A 15,396-nucleotide genomic window follows, 5' to 3' on the forward strand; every position below is an offset into this window, starting at 1 on the left:
GTGCTTACCTCATCCACCCAAATGAGCCCAACTTTTTTGAATCAATAATTGCATCCAAATCCCCCCGCAACTTCCCCCTCCATCCCCGTGTCTATACCCCCTTTTTCACGCCCACACCATCACAATGGCTCTCCCCGCCTACAAGACCACCTTCCTGGAGTCCTGCCTGTCGGCTAATGTGCTGACCTTCGGCACCTTCACCCTGAAGTCAGGTCGCCGTACGCACCCCTCCAACACCCGCAGCATCCAACCTGAAGACATACTGACGGTTCACAGACTCCCCCTACTTTTTCAACGCCGGCATCTTCAACACCGCCTCTCTCCTCTCCGCTCTCTCCACCGCATACGCCCACACCATCATCACCTTCCTCGCCGAGAACCCTTCCATCCCCAAGCCCGACATCATCTTCGGGTACATCCCCCTCACCCCCCCCCGCTCCCTCACCCCCACTAACATAGTCATGTAAAAACAGCCCCGCATACAAAGGCATTCCCCTCGCCTGTGCCACCCTCCTCGAACTGAACCGCATCGACCCCGCCACCTGGGGCAGCGTGTCGTACAGCTACAACCGCAAAGAAGCGAAGGACCACGGCGAGGGCGGCAACATTGTCGGCGCCGCTCTGAAGGGCAAGACGGTGCTTGTGATTGACGATGTCATCACTGCCGGCACTGCGATGCGCGAGACCCTCAACCTCGTCGCGAAGGAGGGCGGCAAGGTCGTTGGATTCACTGTTGCTCTGGACCGCTTGGAGAAGATGCCCGGACCTAAGGACGAGAATGGAGTCGAGGACGACAAGCCCAGAATGAGCGCTATGGGTCAGATTCGTAAGGAATATGGTGTGCCCACGACGAGTATTGTTACTCTGGACGACTTGATCAAATTGATGCAGGAGAAGGGCAATGAGGCCGATATGAAGAGGTTGGAGGAGTATAGGGCTAAGTATCAGGCTAGTGATTAAGGTGGTGTAGGTGATTGGTTTGTGGATTGGGGGTTAGGCTGTGGGCGTAGGAATGAAAAGCTGTATGCATAGGGGCCTGGAGAAGTGCGTAAAGACTATTACGAGATGTCTAATGTCAGAAATGTGAACAAATGACTCCTTGGCGAATAGTCCTTGTTTCTAGCTGGATTAGTACGGAGAGATGCTGGACTCGCCAGGAGGCTAGCACAGTCGGTGGTTGCCATATTCCCAGGCTTGAAGTGGCCGACGCTCGTTTGGCTGACGTGGTGGTGCATTGATGGGGACTATGTCGGCCTCTATGGCGTGCTGCAGTAAAGCTCGGACTGGGGCATGCACTATGACGCCCTAAGGGGACCGACTACTACTTGGTCACCAGGAAAAGTCCTGAAAAGGGTGCATGATCGATTTGCTATAGATGCCAAGCTCTTCGAAGCTTAAAGGGTTGTTGATTGGCACGGCCTTCCCCTTGTATATCGTAGGAATCGCGTGGTTACTCTGAAAATGGATGGTGATACAAGGGACAACAGATCTAACCTAATTACTGGCGATTTCTCGCACGGATCATGTCCTCAGCGCAGAAGCGTCCAAGTAGATGGGAATCGTTCTCACTTTACAAGGATACTATCGAATTCTTCGATATTGAATATTCGATAGTCTGAATGTCTTCCCTTTGATTTCTTGGGCGAGCTTTCCAGAACAACTCAGTTCACCATCTAATTCTCTTGTTGACGGTGACTGGGTTCAAGTTGGAGGTAGTTTTGATGCGGTTATGACAGATCTATATATTCGACGGTAACTGTTATCCACTACTAGATACCCTGCTGTAACTTACCGCCCGCTATTACTTTGTAGCGGCATGTCAATCGCAGAATGGTCTCGGCCCGTGTTCTGACTTCCGGTTTCGCTTCTAACCAGTGATATATCGGAGTTAGGCCCTTTGTTTCTTGCAGGATTCTGTTCGGAGTTTTCTCGAAGCTGAGCAGTCCACCTATCATTGGCCTCTCGGGATAATATCGGCACCGAACCATCTCCGAGATGCCGATTGACGCATGTTAGCTATCAGCCACATTCTGGATTGCTCGTAACCGGGATCTGCTTGTTGCGCGATTAAGCATCCCGTCCCTGGTTAATCTGATGGAACTGCAGATTTTTATTTCACTCAGCTAGGGGATGACGTGTTTCGATGCACTGGTGTTACTGCATTGAGATTCACTCAGAGCTTCGTGCCGTGCAACATCGGATATGGTCGTACAGCAGCTAGATTGCTGTCACTCGATTGATGCACTCGTGATATACCTTGTGTAAAGAAGCACCCTGCTGTGAATCCGCACTTGTAAAGTTGTCAGGGTAGTCCAGCTGTGGTGTGACAGTCACAGCTGCGGCTCCAACATGAACCCATGCAATCTGGATTATCAGGATTGCACCTGACTAGTTAGCTATTCAGTAACCTGGAATGTCCGGTTCAGTGTAAGTGCTGAAAGGAAGAAAATTTCTCACTTTTGACTGTAGCTAACCTGTTTATCAGGTCCCTCCGGAACGACATCAGCCCAATGGCGGCACCGGCGATAGCTCGGCATCGGAGATGGATCGGCGTGTTGTATACTCGGAATCACCAACTCAAGTATATAAAGCCCTACAGTTCCAGTGTGATATACTATCAACATCAGCTCAGCTGCAATAGACTACTCCATCTACACTCTTCCATCTAGAATTAATAATAATTACATCATGTCATCGACACCAGACCCGGCCAATGGCCCATCCCATCCTGCCCTATACAGGACAGAAACGAGGCAATCCCTCGAGAACCGCGGAATATCAGAGAAAGCACCACCGACAGACTACAACTATCCCGATGTCGGTCGAGAAGAGGATCCTGTCTTCCCAGAAGAATACACCGTCGAGACCAACACTGGCCTTGTCCCCGAACGAACCCTCGAACAGATGCGCTCCCGCACATCTTCACATCACACATCAAGCTCCGACATCGAGAAAGCCAAAGAACCAGCAGAATTCGTCACCTTCACCATCAATGATCCCGAGAATCCCTTTAACTGGTCTCGTACATACCGCTGGTATGTTACAATGATCGCCTCTCTCCTCGTCGTCTGTGTCGCCTACGGCTCCGCCATCGTCACCGGTGGCCTCGGCCTCATCGAAGAGAAGTACCACGTCTCCCTCGAAGTCGCGACCCTCACCTGCTCCATCATGGTCTGCGGATTTGCCGTCGGCCCTCTTCTCTGGTCGCCTCTGTCCGAAATAATCGGCCGCCGTCCCGTCTACATTATCTCGCTCGCCCTCTACACCATCTTCAACATCCCCTGCGCCCTGTCTCCCAACATCGGTGGCCTTCTCGTCTGCCGCTTCCTCTGCGGTGTCTTCTCTAGCTCCGGTCTCTCTCTTGCCGGCGGCACAATTGCCGACATTTGGAACCTTGAAGACCGCGGCATGGCCATCGCCTTCTTCGCCGCAGCCCCCTATTGTGGACCCGTCATCGGTCCCATCGTTTGCGGCTGGATCACCGTCGGCGCCCACCGTCTCGACCTCTTCTTCTGGACTAACATGGCCTTCGCCGGCGCCGTACTTATTCTCGTCGCTCTAATCCCAGAGACCTACGCCCCCGTAATTCTCAAACGCCGCGCTGCCCGTCTCCGCAAAGAAACGGGAAACCCCAACATCATCACGGAGCAGGAGAAGCACAAGCTCACCCTGCACGATATCATCCGCACCAGCCTCATTCGCCCCATCACTATGATCCTGACCGAGCCCGTCCTGGATCTCATGTGCATGTACATCGTGCTCATCTACAGCATGCTCTACGCTTTCTTCTTCGCCTACCCAGTCATTTTCGGAAAGTTGTACAACTACAACGACGGCCAGATCGGACTGATGTTCATTCCTATTCTCATCGGCGCGGGCTTCTCCCTCCTTTTCACACCCCTCGTCGAGAAGCACTTCCACCGGATATGTCTTTCCCGTCCGCCCACACCGGAGGATAGACTCATCGGGGCACTGATCGGTGCGCCGTTCGTGCCTATCTCGTTGTTCATTCTCGGTGCTACTTCATTCAAGCATATCATTTGGGTCGGACCGGCATCATCAGGAATCGCGTTTGGATTTGGCATGGTGCTGTGCTATTATGCGGTCAATAACTATATCATTGATAGTTATCAGAAGTATGCGGCTTCGGCGCTGGCCGCAAAGGTGTTTTTGAGATCGGGTGGAGGTGCGGCCTTCCCGTTGTTTATTACCCAGATGTATGATCGATTGGGGTTGCAGTGGGCGTCGTGGCTGTTGGCATTTATTGGGGTCGGGATGGTGTTTATTCCGTATGTGTTCTATTTGTTTGGCGGGAGGTTGAGGGGGAAGTTGGGAAGGAAGGAATAGATTTGGGATGGAGCTTAGATTGGAGATGTGTTAATGAGCTGATAGATACCTAGAACGAGTATATAGATAGAACAATGTGTTACACCTTTTCATTTCAGAATTCTTCCCTATTCTGTTTTGTCCCTTATCTCATATGGTTGTCGGATTCGTTTTCAGCTTTGCTCATGCTTGCTTTTTTCGGGTGCCAACCCCGCCTAGTCTTTTCCTTTTTGAATCCTCGAGGAACGGCTGTGATTTCGCATCCTCCATTCCTTCTACAGCCTTGTCGACATGCTGCCTCTAGAAATCAACGCTGTCCTCGTCATCCGATGTCACACCAGAATTATCAATATCAGGGTATTGCAGACACGCCATGGCCTTCACGGAGTCGAGGAAGTTCTGCAAGGCAGACACCCAGCCTACATAACCGGGATCACTCGGCAACAAGCACAACAGCGTCTCGGCCTCATAAGCACAGTGATCCTCAAGTGAAGTATGCAAGCCAGAATAAGAAACTGACTAGGTGAGCAGAGTACGACGGGACTCAAGAAACTTGATGTATTCTGCAGTGAACTCCTAATAGAATATCAATAATAAGACCACAAGAACCACATTCCTTAGTTATAATGAGAACTTACACGCTTTGCAGTCTTAGTGCCCTTCAGCAAAAACTCACAGGTATGCGCAACTTCGATATTATCAAACACTTTTCAAAGGACGAGGATCTCTTCCCAGATAATTTGTTTTATATCAGCACTCCAGTGATCTTCATCCGGGATAACAGTGCATTACTTAATAATCTCAATCAGACTATGGGTGTTTCTCAAGAGGCCAGTCACGGGCTTAACAGATATCAGTAAATCATACATATATATCATGCGATATATGAAACCTACTAGATCATAGGTCTTGTTCCTCTCGGCACAGAATTGATATAAAATGGATGCTTGTATATTAAGTAGGCAGCTGATGTCGTACACGGCACCTTCATTGAAATCAAAAGTATTGTTTACATGCCTCAAGCAATGCATACAAAAGTTATATCGCGCCTTGATGGGCACATCACGTTTCGGACGGTGGTTTCGCTTAGGCATCGTGGAATAATCGGAAGCGAAACCGATGCTTAGCAAATAAGAGAGAAGAAGAAAAGAAGAGACATAGAAGAGAAATACATGAGAAATTCATTAGAAGTATTAGTAGTAGTAGTACCAGCTGTCTACTGAGACCGATTCCTCTAACTTCTTCAAATCTCCTTGTTTAGGCCTCAACCGCATCCTCATTGATATCTGGTTCCTGTGTACTCTGTTCGTCGGACACCGAAGTCCGATAAATAAAGTCACCGCAGCGATATATTCCACAGTAACATCGCAACCATTTGACCCCTTGCCGATCTTGGAGACCCTCAATTGTGTTGGGCAGGCTTCGCAGTAGTAGCTGAAATAACGGGCGAGCATTTGTCTGACCATTATCCGGCACCGGTCCCTGAGGCAAATGTAGGGCATGCGAGGGCTCACACCAATTATATGAAATAGTATAGGTGGCTCTCGTAGGTGCGCGGAATCAATCATGCAAACCGTTTTGGGTACCGCATTTGGATGCTCGAGTGATAAGTTAAGAAATACTCCACACGCACTGCATAAGTCTCTGCCAAACGTGCCATCGTTGACAGCAATCCCATATAGGATGTCTGACGCAATAGTGCCCAAGACCTCTAGCCGTATACACCATGATTAGGAATCCAAAGTTTGGCTCGCAGCTGACGCCACCATCTACCATACTGTCGGCGTTCAGTTTCAGAGTACGGCACTCGCACTAAGCGATGCTGACATGGTGGAATATCGTCCCCAATCTTCCGGCCGTTCTCAAAGGGGATTGAAGATGAAAATGTACGTCGGATCATCAGGCATTTCCAGATTTGACGGATGCGCAACCCTCGTGTGACCGTATCAATTTCGCGCCAGTTACTGAATCAAGAGGTGCAAGAATGAATCGATCAATTGACATAATTACATGGCATATGCGTCGCAGATAGCAAGTGAAGTCAGCATTGTACTGAGGTCTTTCTGGAAGTCGATGTCATATATGTTCCTAGCAGACGGATGTTGATACGATCAATATAATGTCGATAATATTTACTATCAATGACGGAGAAGAACCAGTGATCGGTCGCTATACGCGGTGGGTTATTTGTGGGCCGGAAGGAGACTTTATCTCCTTTGTGAAGTCTTGCCAGCCTACAACCTGTCGGGTCTCAGCAACCCGTCTTCGGCTGATCTTTCTTGACCATGGGTGGAATGTATCGTATCTTCCAATATGCCAATGGTAAAGAAAGGCTTGTATAGTAGTTGGCAGCAAACAGGTAGAGTTAAGAATAGCCTCAGTCCTCTCCGGCTGCCTTTGCCAACACCCGACCGTCCAGTGTTGCGAGAAGATAAATCGGGGAGTATAGCGTGCATGGGCTTCACCATCATCATTCGAAGAATTATCTGCAGGTTCTGTGCTGTGCTCGCGTGTTTCTTTGTCTGAACAGGTAAAGAGTTTCTTGGGACTATGCACTTGGAACTAAGGATGCGGTTTCCCTTCAGAGGGTATTGGAATACTTCTTTATAGTTATATAAGGGGTAGAAATAGTCATGTAGCGGAGTAATATGAAGGGCAGCAAGATGGGAGAGCAGAAGTAGACCTATATATCTTGAGTGAAGAAAGTGAAGGGCTTCCAGCATTGCATTTTCAGCATCCCTGATCCAGTGCCATTGAGTATATCATTGTGAATTTGCTGTAGTGCTAGATCATTCATTTGGAAAGAGCACTCCTTATTAGGTTGTGTATTCAATGTCTGAGTGACTACGACTTCATCATAGTAAAGTCACCCTGCAATTCAACCACAAAGAAGTTAGGAGTCCACAACAGACTTTCTACCAACTTCTATGATTAGCCATCACACGACAAGGAAGTTCTAGGGATGAATTGAGCCTCCTATACATCGCCTGCAAAAAGCCGGAAATCCCCGACACCACTCCAAATTTTCAGCCGCAGCGCACAAACAGCCAACTCGTATCCGCACGAGGTTCAAGCCCAGAGAAGCGCGCGTTGGGCAGACCAAATGCTGTATGATAAGGGTTCTGACCTGACTGCCAACAAAGAAGTCATATGCGCGCGGTGCTCGCCGGAATGTGATCGGGTGAGATGATGCGAGCCAATCGGGACGAGTACCCACATGGCGTATCCTTATGAGAGACACCCAAGCTGTATGGTCTCGACTAGTTCATTCCCACGGGACAAGACTTGCCAAGCTGATATTTAGTAAATTTTTATTGATATCGGCTCGGGTTCAGGCTTGTGATGAAGAGAGTCGGGTTGTTGTTACGGCATCCCGAGGCAGGGCTGATCAGGCAGTGGAGCAACATGAAGCTATCCTTACTTGGGGTGTGCAAGCAAAGCATGTGAAACCGGCAGATTCTGACGTGGTGTGCAATACCTGCCATGCGGCGTCAACGTGGGAAGCCATACAGCCTGATAGCGGATCACAGTTTCACTTCCACCGCATGGCATGTCTGTGCTTGGCGATGATGATTGGGTCGTCAGGGGTTACTGGATGATTCCTGATCCTTCGGCTGGAATTGCCAGGTGATGGCAGCATCGGTCGGCCTCGCCGGGGATAAGCCAAGCTAACACAAGACAAGGTAAGCAGACAAGAGAGTATTGTCGCTACTGGGAGGGTTACACGTCATGTTGCTGCATGATTAGCATGGGGGGATAAGACGATGCCAATCGATCATGTTATTCACCGCTGCAGTTCATAACAAAGACTCCATTTTCTGGTGCATAACTTGCACAACCGCGGGAAGGTTATGCGGATTGCCACTTTCTGGAGCCCGAATTCCACCGCATTTTCTTTCTCTCGGACCCACCACTGATTCAGCGCCTCCATCTTCAGTTTATTGCCACGCATTAAGTGGCTGTTGATGTCCCGCTGACTCGCCCGATCAGGGATGCCCTAACAAAGTCCAGCCAGATTAGCCATCAATCCCAGCGGCTCTGCATGTCACGACAAACGCTTTTTCATGCACATTGTTATATCCTGCAAATTATGCATGCCGTTATCTCCGTCCAGACTATTTTAAAAACACCCCATCCGCCATGGATTTCCCATTCTTCCTCTTCACAAATTCCACCCTAGTCTCTCTTTCTTCTCGTGCAGCAACTAACTGCCACCCTCATCATGCCCGACCTCGAGGATCAATCCGAGAAGCCCACTTCTCCAGTCCAGTCTCCCGCATCCAGCACCACCACCATTGCCGCCCTCTACCCCGAAACCGATCTCGACAAGGGCATCATCGGCTGGGACGGTCAAGATGACCCCAACAATCCGCAAAACTTTGCCCCGAAACGCAAATGGATGCTGCTCGCCCTAATGAGCTCCTTTACTTTCATCTCGCCGCTGGCGTCGAGCATGTTTTCCCCCGCTATCAGTTACGTGGCCGCCGACTTTGGCGTCACCAATGAATACCTCCTCTCCTTCAGTGTCACCATCTTCCTTCTCGGCTACACAGTACGCTCCCCACTACCATCCTCACACCATCAACCCCTCCCCATACTAACCATCCCAGATCGGCCCCCTCTTCCTCGCCCCCCTCAGCGAAATCTATGGCCGCCGCATCGCTTTGAGCGCCGCAAACTGGTTCTTCGTTGTCTGGCAAATCGGCTGCGCGCTCGCCCCCAACCTCTCTGCCTTGATCGTCTTCCGTCTCTTCGCCGGCATGGGCGGCGTCGGCTGCATCACCCTAGGGGCCGGCGTCATCGCTGACCTCTTCCCCCGGACCCAGCGCGGCATGGCCACCTCCATCTGGGCCATGGGCCCCCTGATCGGGCCCGTCGTCGGCCCCATCGCCGGCGGCTTCATCGGCGAAACCATCGGCTGGCGCTGGGTATTCTGGATCCTACTCATTGCCAGCGGTACTATCGGCGCCGGCATCGAGCTTCTCAACCGCGAAACATACGCCCCCGTCCTGATCCGCTGGAAAACAGCGAAGCTCGCACGCGAACTCAACCGTCCTGAACTTCGCAGCGCCTACGACATATCCCAGGGCACGACACCCCCGACCGTCTCCCAGGCACTTATGCAGGGTCTACGCCGTCCCATCATCCTCTTATGCAAGAGTCCTATCGTCCTTCTCCTCTCCATCTACATGGCCTTCGTCTATGGCCTCCTCTACCTCTTCTTCACGACCATCACCTCCGTCTTCGAACAGACCTACGGCTTTTCCACCGGTCTCGCCGGCCTCTCCTACCTTGGTATCGGAGTGGGCTTCTTCATTGGCATGACTGCCGTCGCAATGACCAGTGACCGCATGGTCGTCAAACTCACCGCCCGCAACAACGGCGTCTTCCAGCCCGAAATGCGTCTCCCCACTATGATCATCTTCGCCTGCTTGCTCCCCATCAGCTTTTTCTGGTATGGCTGGTCCGCCAAGTACGAGGTTCAGTGGATCGTGCCGATCATTGGTATGGCGCCGTTCGGCATCGGCATGCTGGGCGTCTATATGCCGATTCAGACGTACGTAATTGATTGCTATCCGGCGTATGCGGCTAGTGCAAATGCGGCGCTCACAGCGACAAGATCGTTGGTCGGTGCCGTGTTGCCGCTTGCTGGGCCGAAGCTGTTTAGCAGTTTGGGGCTTGGGTGGGGGAACTCACTCCTGGGATTTTTGGCGTTGGCATTTGTGCCCGTGCCAATTTTCTTTAATCGTTATGGGCAGAAGATTCGAGAGAAGTGGGTTGTGAACCTAGATTAATGCCTCTACGGCCACTGTTGCATTTTCGTTGTGCTGTAAAAAGTTTTTGTGGGCATATTTATAGATAATATACGTACATATATGCATGAATACATGAATGAGATATTAATAGTATAATAGAAGATGATATTACAGAGTGATTTGAGTCACTTGAAGTACAAAGATTATCCAATCTCCATCAACACCTCACCCACATCCACCCCCCTGACAACATCCGGCCAGGCATCCACAAACTCCCTCGTTATGCCCCATCCCTCCTTACACATGATCATGTTTTTGAACCGCGTCTTCATGACCAAGTCATTCTTCTCGTCCCTCTCCAAGAGACTCTCTCCCCATGGCCACCTTACCTTCATACAACACGCCAGAAACCCAAAAAGATCGTCCCTCTGTCGTGAATACACCTCCCACTCGCGGATAAGAGTCACCCTGATCTCAGGCCAGATTAACATATCCAGTGACGCCGGGTGTGGAATACGCAGCTGTTCCTGGACGGGGTGCATGAAGGTCGGCAGCTTGGCGAATGTCTCTGAGGTGGGGTTGAAGAGCCATTTGCTGTAGTGGTAGCTGAGCCAGCCGAAGGCGAGACGCTCGGGGTCACGCAGGGGACGACGGAGGGAGGTGGTGTAGATGGCGTTGGCGAGGGGGTTGGTGTTGGTGCCGTAGAGGAGGTCGAGGGGGTGAGGGGAAGGAGGGCAGGAGATGATTGTGGATGGGGGGAGGGCGAGCCAGAGAAGGGAGGGGGCTGTGGGGAGGTCTGAGTGCAGAGGGAGGAGGGAGTAAAGAGGTGGTATTGATTCTTCCTTGTTGGTTTGTGGTGGTGGTGGTGATAATGATAATGATGATGGTTTTGGTGTTGTGGTGTATGACTGGATAGGCGGTAGTGGAAGTTGCGTCGGTGGTTGTGGTTGCAGTAGATGCGATGGGGATGATGATGGATCTTCCCACGATGTGATCAATGACTTTAGTCCCTCTTGACGATTTCGTAGAACTTGGTTCTCTTGTTGCAGGCCCTCTATTACTTGTAGGAGATGCTGCGTGCCGCTGTCGTCGTGGTAGCGCTCGCAATGCGCCACTTTGTCTTCTAGCTGCGCGGTGTATTGCTGCTTCTTTGTGCGCAGGGTTTGTTGGGCGCGACGGTCTCGGAGACGCTTTTTTTCTGCTGAAGAGAGGGACATGTGTGCCGATGGTGCAGTAGAAGGGATTTAGTGGGAGCTGGGATAGATTCTGGAAATGAGACTAAGCCTGAGATTAAGTTGTGGAATGAAGCCGGAGATAAAGTCGAAGGGACTAATGTCGGGGGTGGAGTTATGCACTGCGTCACGGCACAAGTTGTGCATGTCCAGGACAAAGGTGATTGGTGAGTGTGTGTGGAAATACCATGTGTTGTGGCAATAATTATATCGGGGCTGGTATTCCGGTCAGCAACACCCAACTAAGTCATGTATGTGAAATAGTGCTTGCTAGTTAAAACTTTGTGATCTGTTGTCAAGACGCAGGGTTGAACATATATGGGAATTGATCTACGAGGACTCGAGTTATGGTTATAGATAGGTGTAAGAGGTGGTCAGCGACCACGCAGACAGAAGAGGGCGCGGAATTCAGATGATACCTGGCTACAGTGAATGATTCAACATCTGTTATTTTTGTTTGATCACATACGCCGCACTAAAATTAAGTCTATATATGGGAAGGCCAGCTTCCTACAGCCCCCGAAACCAAGGATCCGACAGTAACCCTTGCACAGTATCCCTCTCATCTCCTTTCCACCGCAGCATTCGCGATATTACGTTAATAAAGGCCTGTTTATCGTCACCTTCAACGTCGTGAAGAGTTTTATCAAGTCCTCCACTCTCTAGGATCAGCCCTGTATGCTTAAATTTGCCTGCATTGAGATCAGTAAAGCTCCAACATTGCTAGCCGAGAAGAGTGACTACCTTCAGTATCAATATATCGAGAAGAATACTTCGCCTCATGAAGCACATCCACAGGTGGAGGTCCAAGTACCGATATAATGCGAGCCAGATGAGCTTCCTCCGTGAAGGTAGAGTGATTAGAGTCTGGTCCATCAAAAGGACCACTGCCATGGGCTAGTTCCACAAGCTGGATCATTATTAGCAATTTACAATATCTGCGAAGCGAGCAATAAGCCATACCAAAGCACCCAGGTTCCATATATCGGCACTGTACTTCCAACCTGCTCCAAGAATAACCTCTGAGCCCTGAAACTATCTGGTTGAATGAGATGGTAATGAGTCTGAGACCCTTCCACAGCCAGTCCGAAATCAGTGATCACTGGTCTGCCCAAGCTGTTTGCTTCCACGCCAAAGTGATTTCTCGAAAGGTATATTGTTCGGTCTTCGAGCTGTTTCTGAGGCAGTGGTTCTTTTACTTCACCTGAGACACTCTATCAAGTATGGAGTGGTCACGGAGAGCCATGAGAACATTGTCGGATTTCAAGTCTAACTATTTATTAGTAATTCACAGCTTGCCTCTTTTTTGCTCAGAAGTCATACCTGTATGAACGACCTGACATTCAGAGTGGAGATAGCCAAGCCCTTCCAGAATCAATTTGGCAACAGGTCTGAGAACGTCCAATGGAAGCACATCCCCCTGAAACCGCCGTCTAAACATCCATAGAGGCTCACACAATGGATTAAACACCATGCAAACATGGGTACCATGAGGACTTGGTAAATTAAAGGAATCGAGCAACGTGCTGACAAAGTTCCGGCCTACATGTCGTGAATTTACGCGCGTAATGTTTTCAGTGATTCGAAGTTCCCTTTCAGCGTCTTTATTTGTTGAATAATTATTCGCCTTGATCTTGACTGCAACGTAGCGTGCTGGGCACCAGCGCCGTCTATTATCATATTAATTTGAGTCTATGCCGAACGGCTTAATGATACATTACAACATACTGGTTCAAATCACGAGCCAGCCATACTGTTGAACTGGCTCCCCAGCCAAGCTTGGCAGTTATTTGGTACCTGTTGTTGAGAATCTCGTAGAGGCGAACAGGGTAAAAGTGGTTTGGCTCATAATGTGGAGTGCACTCTTCTTCAACGACTTCCGCAGCCGGTAAAGTTTGCCTCGGCACATTTGATGATCGACAAGGACTTGATTTGAATACTTTGTTGACCGAAATTCTCAGAGACCTCCACGGCGTTGCCATTTTGGATGTAAGATCCGTGTCTGGTACATGGCATGGGAGGTCGGGGGACCAAAGGAATCCTGGGCAAGCACGGGCCCCATGTAAGGGGATCTGGACCCACTGTCTCCCGCGCGGATCTGACCGAAAATAGCAGGATATCAAAATCTCCACACTAATCAGTTTATTATACGTTTATCTACAGACACAGAATTTCTAGGTTGAATTTAGTCGTATACCATATGGAGTGATACTAGACATCTGCAAACCATGGATGTTCCAAGACTTCACGGGCAGTTAGTCGCTTGGCAGGGTCCAGATTCATCAGCTGCCCGATAAGATCCCTGAATTCCGGTTCCATATGGTCCTCCCACTGTGAAAATGGCTTGTATGGTATGTATTCTTCTGATCTTCGTCCCACAGCATCCGCAGATCTTGGAAATTGACCTCGTCATTGCCAATATGTTTCAGCAGTCCATTGATGCCTTCCTTGTCGCCAAAGTATGAAACTTGACGCTGTAGACGTATCATAGCGGGCAATGCACCTTGCGATTCATGGAAGCGGAAATCGTCATCGATGCCAAAGATAACATGTCCCAACACCGCATAGAGACACTAAACATGTCAATATTGCTCGTCTAAGTTAACAGACGTACCTACTATAATCCCAAAGGCAAACATGTCTGTTGGCTTGTTGAGTTCTCCCCTGAAGTGTGCTTCCGGACTGCGCCAGTTGCCGTTTCCAGCGAGCATACCTTTCATGCACCTACCTTCCGGCAGATAAGCGGCATTCTCGAGATCTGTAAGTAGGACTCTCTCGACTATAGTCTCTTCTTCTCTATCACGGCAATCGACCATGATATTGTCCGGCTTAAAATCTGGTTCAAATTAGCACACATGTCCAGTGGTATTCAGGAGTCGCATCCATTGCTTATTACCAAGGTGCACGACATGCTACTCATGCAACTCAGCGATACCTAGCAAGCTAGCTTTCAGGATTTGCTTTCGAGATTGGGTCGATATTCCTCTCTTCACCAGGCTCAGGAAATCGTCCGTCATGTACTTGTAGACAACAATTCGCTGGCCTGGTATACTGTCGCATGGAAGCTGTATGTGGCTGTTTTTTCCAGCCGCGGTCTTATATCGACTGTGAAGTTGTCGTAGATATCCCGAGGGTTATCCTTCAAGATGAATTTGTCTTTCCCAGACCTAGGCATCATTAGCAAACCAGTCGCTAACGAGAAGTTTGGGTATCGGAGAGAGCAGACTTGGCCAGCCAGACGCGATCTACGTAAGGCTTTTCCTGGATCATACTTCCAAACTGGTACCGAGATCCGTAGCCCCAACATAGTCAGTCGGTGCCTCCGCCATTCCTGCGATGGTCCTTCGAAACATGACATTTGAAATCTGTTGGCAAATCCTTCTGCACTATATGGCTTCAAGAAAGCCCAGCTACGTGCAACTGCTCGGACAGCACACAGGGATACGATGGTCAAATTGAGCAGATGAAAGGTAAGAGATCAAGGGGCTGAGCCTGCCTTGTGGTCTGATGACTAAACCCGATGTGGAAAGAAAGACAAGCAAAAATAGGTGTCTTCCAGCGGCAACCTCGGGAAACATGTCATATCTCTGACTATCGGTTCGGTAAGGAGATGGTCAGCCTATTATATGCTATTTTGTTACTGGTGAGGGAGGAGCGCCGTTGGAGGTGGGGGCTGTAGCCGCGGGTATTGCGGCGGCGGTACTGGAAGATAAACAGACCGTCTGGACAGTAAGTCATCGGAAGGGTAATAATAGGTGTTGTCATTCGTGGCCAGTTGTAATGGGGAGGGAGGGGGTAGTCAGGGAGGTGGAGGTGGAGGTGGGAGAGGGAGAGAAGTGGACATTTAAAAAGGGGATTATGAAGTTGGGGATAATGTGGGAGCATTACAAGGTGAAGGAGGCTGACAAGGTGAGGAGGTTGAAGGGCCGTAGTAGGGATCGAAGTAACCTTAGGAGTGGGATTATGCATTGCTTGATTGAATAGGGAGAACACGCGAACGAATGTCTTTGCAAGTATGGTATGTGTCACGAAGTGGACTGGGGTTCGAAAGATCAAAACTATTCAAAACACTTGTTGTCGCC

The 15,396-nt window shown here is 49.8% G+C and overlaps 7 protein-coding genes across 7 annotated transcripts; 3 read left to right on the forward strand and 4 right to left on the reverse strand.

Annotated features, from left to right (window-relative positions):
• Positions 1-124: 124 nt before the first annotated feature.
• Positions 125-960, forward strand: URA5 (orotate phosphoribosyltransferase; the record flags this gene model as incomplete). Its single annotated transcript, XM_041686715.1, has 3 exons — positions 125-218; positions 277-412; positions 474-960. 3 exons carry the CDS (start codon positions 125-127, stop codon positions 958-960), a joined length of 717 nt encoding a protein of 238 aa, XP_041540672.1.
• Positions 961-2,688: 1,728 nt separating this feature from the next.
• Positions 2,689-4,347, forward strand: AKAW2_30226S (MFS transporter; the record flags this gene model as incomplete). The annotated part of the gene is made up of 1 exon (XM_041686716.1): positions 2,689-4,347. The coding sequence occupies one exon, from the start codon at positions 2,689-2,691 to the stop codon at positions 4,345-4,347; it is 1,659 nt and encodes a 552-aa protein (XP_041540673.1).
• Positions 4,348-8,548: 4,201 nt separating this feature from the next.
• On the forward strand, positions 8,549-10,121 carry AKAW2_30227S (MFS transporter; the record flags this gene model as incomplete). Its single annotated transcript, XM_041686717.1, has 2 exons — positions 8,549-8,878; positions 8,937-10,121. The coding sequence occupies 2 exons, from the start codon at positions 8,549-8,551 to the stop codon at positions 10,119-10,121; spliced, it is 1,515 nt and encodes a 504-aa protein (XP_041540674.1).
• Positions 10,122-10,285: 164 nt separating this feature from the next.
• AKAW2_30228A (bZIP transcription factor) lies at positions 10,286-11,299 on the reverse strand (the record flags this gene model as incomplete). Its single annotated transcript, XM_041686718.1, has 1 exon — positions 10,286-11,299. The coding sequence occupies one exon, from the start codon at positions 11,297-11,299 to the stop codon at positions 10,286-10,288; it is 1,014 nt and encodes a 337-aa protein (XP_041540675.1).
• Positions 11,300-11,824: 525 nt separating this feature from the next.
• On the reverse strand, positions 11,825-12,233 carry AKAW2_30229A (uncharacterized protein; the record flags this gene model as incomplete). The annotated part of the gene is made up of 2 exons (XM_041686719.1): positions 11,825-12,006; positions 12,059-12,233. 2 exons carry the CDS (start codon positions 12,231-12,233, stop codon positions 11,825-11,827), a joined length of 357 nt encoding a protein of 118 aa, XP_041540676.1.
• Positions 12,234-12,509: 276 nt separating this feature from the next.
• On the reverse strand, positions 12,510-13,296 carry AKAW2_30230A (uncharacterized protein; the record flags this gene model as incomplete). The annotated part of the gene is made up of 3 exons (XM_041686720.1): positions 12,510-12,583; positions 12,638-12,984; positions 13,043-13,296. 3 exons carry the CDS (start codon positions 13,294-13,296, stop codon positions 12,510-12,512), a joined length of 675 nt encoding a protein of 224 aa, XP_041540677.1.
• A 300-nt stretch (positions 13,297-13,596) lies between these two features.
• On the reverse strand, positions 13,597-14,130 carry AKAW2_30231A (uncharacterized protein; the record flags this gene model as incomplete). The annotated part of the gene is made up of 2 exons (XM_041686721.1): positions 13,597-13,887; positions 13,933-14,130. 2 exons carry the CDS (start codon positions 14,128-14,130, stop codon positions 13,597-13,599), a joined length of 489 nt encoding a protein of 162 aa, XP_041540678.1.
• Between the last annotated feature and the right edge of the window lie 1,266 nt (positions 14,131-15,396).

This window comes from Aspergillus luchuensis, chromosome 3 (genome assembly GCF_016861625.1).
Source record: "Aspergillus luchuensis IFO 4308 DNA, chromosome 3, nearly complete sequence".
Taxonomy (NCBI): Eukaryota; Fungi; Ascomycota; class Eurotiomycetes; order Eurotiales; family Aspergillaceae; genus Aspergillus; species Aspergillus luchuensis.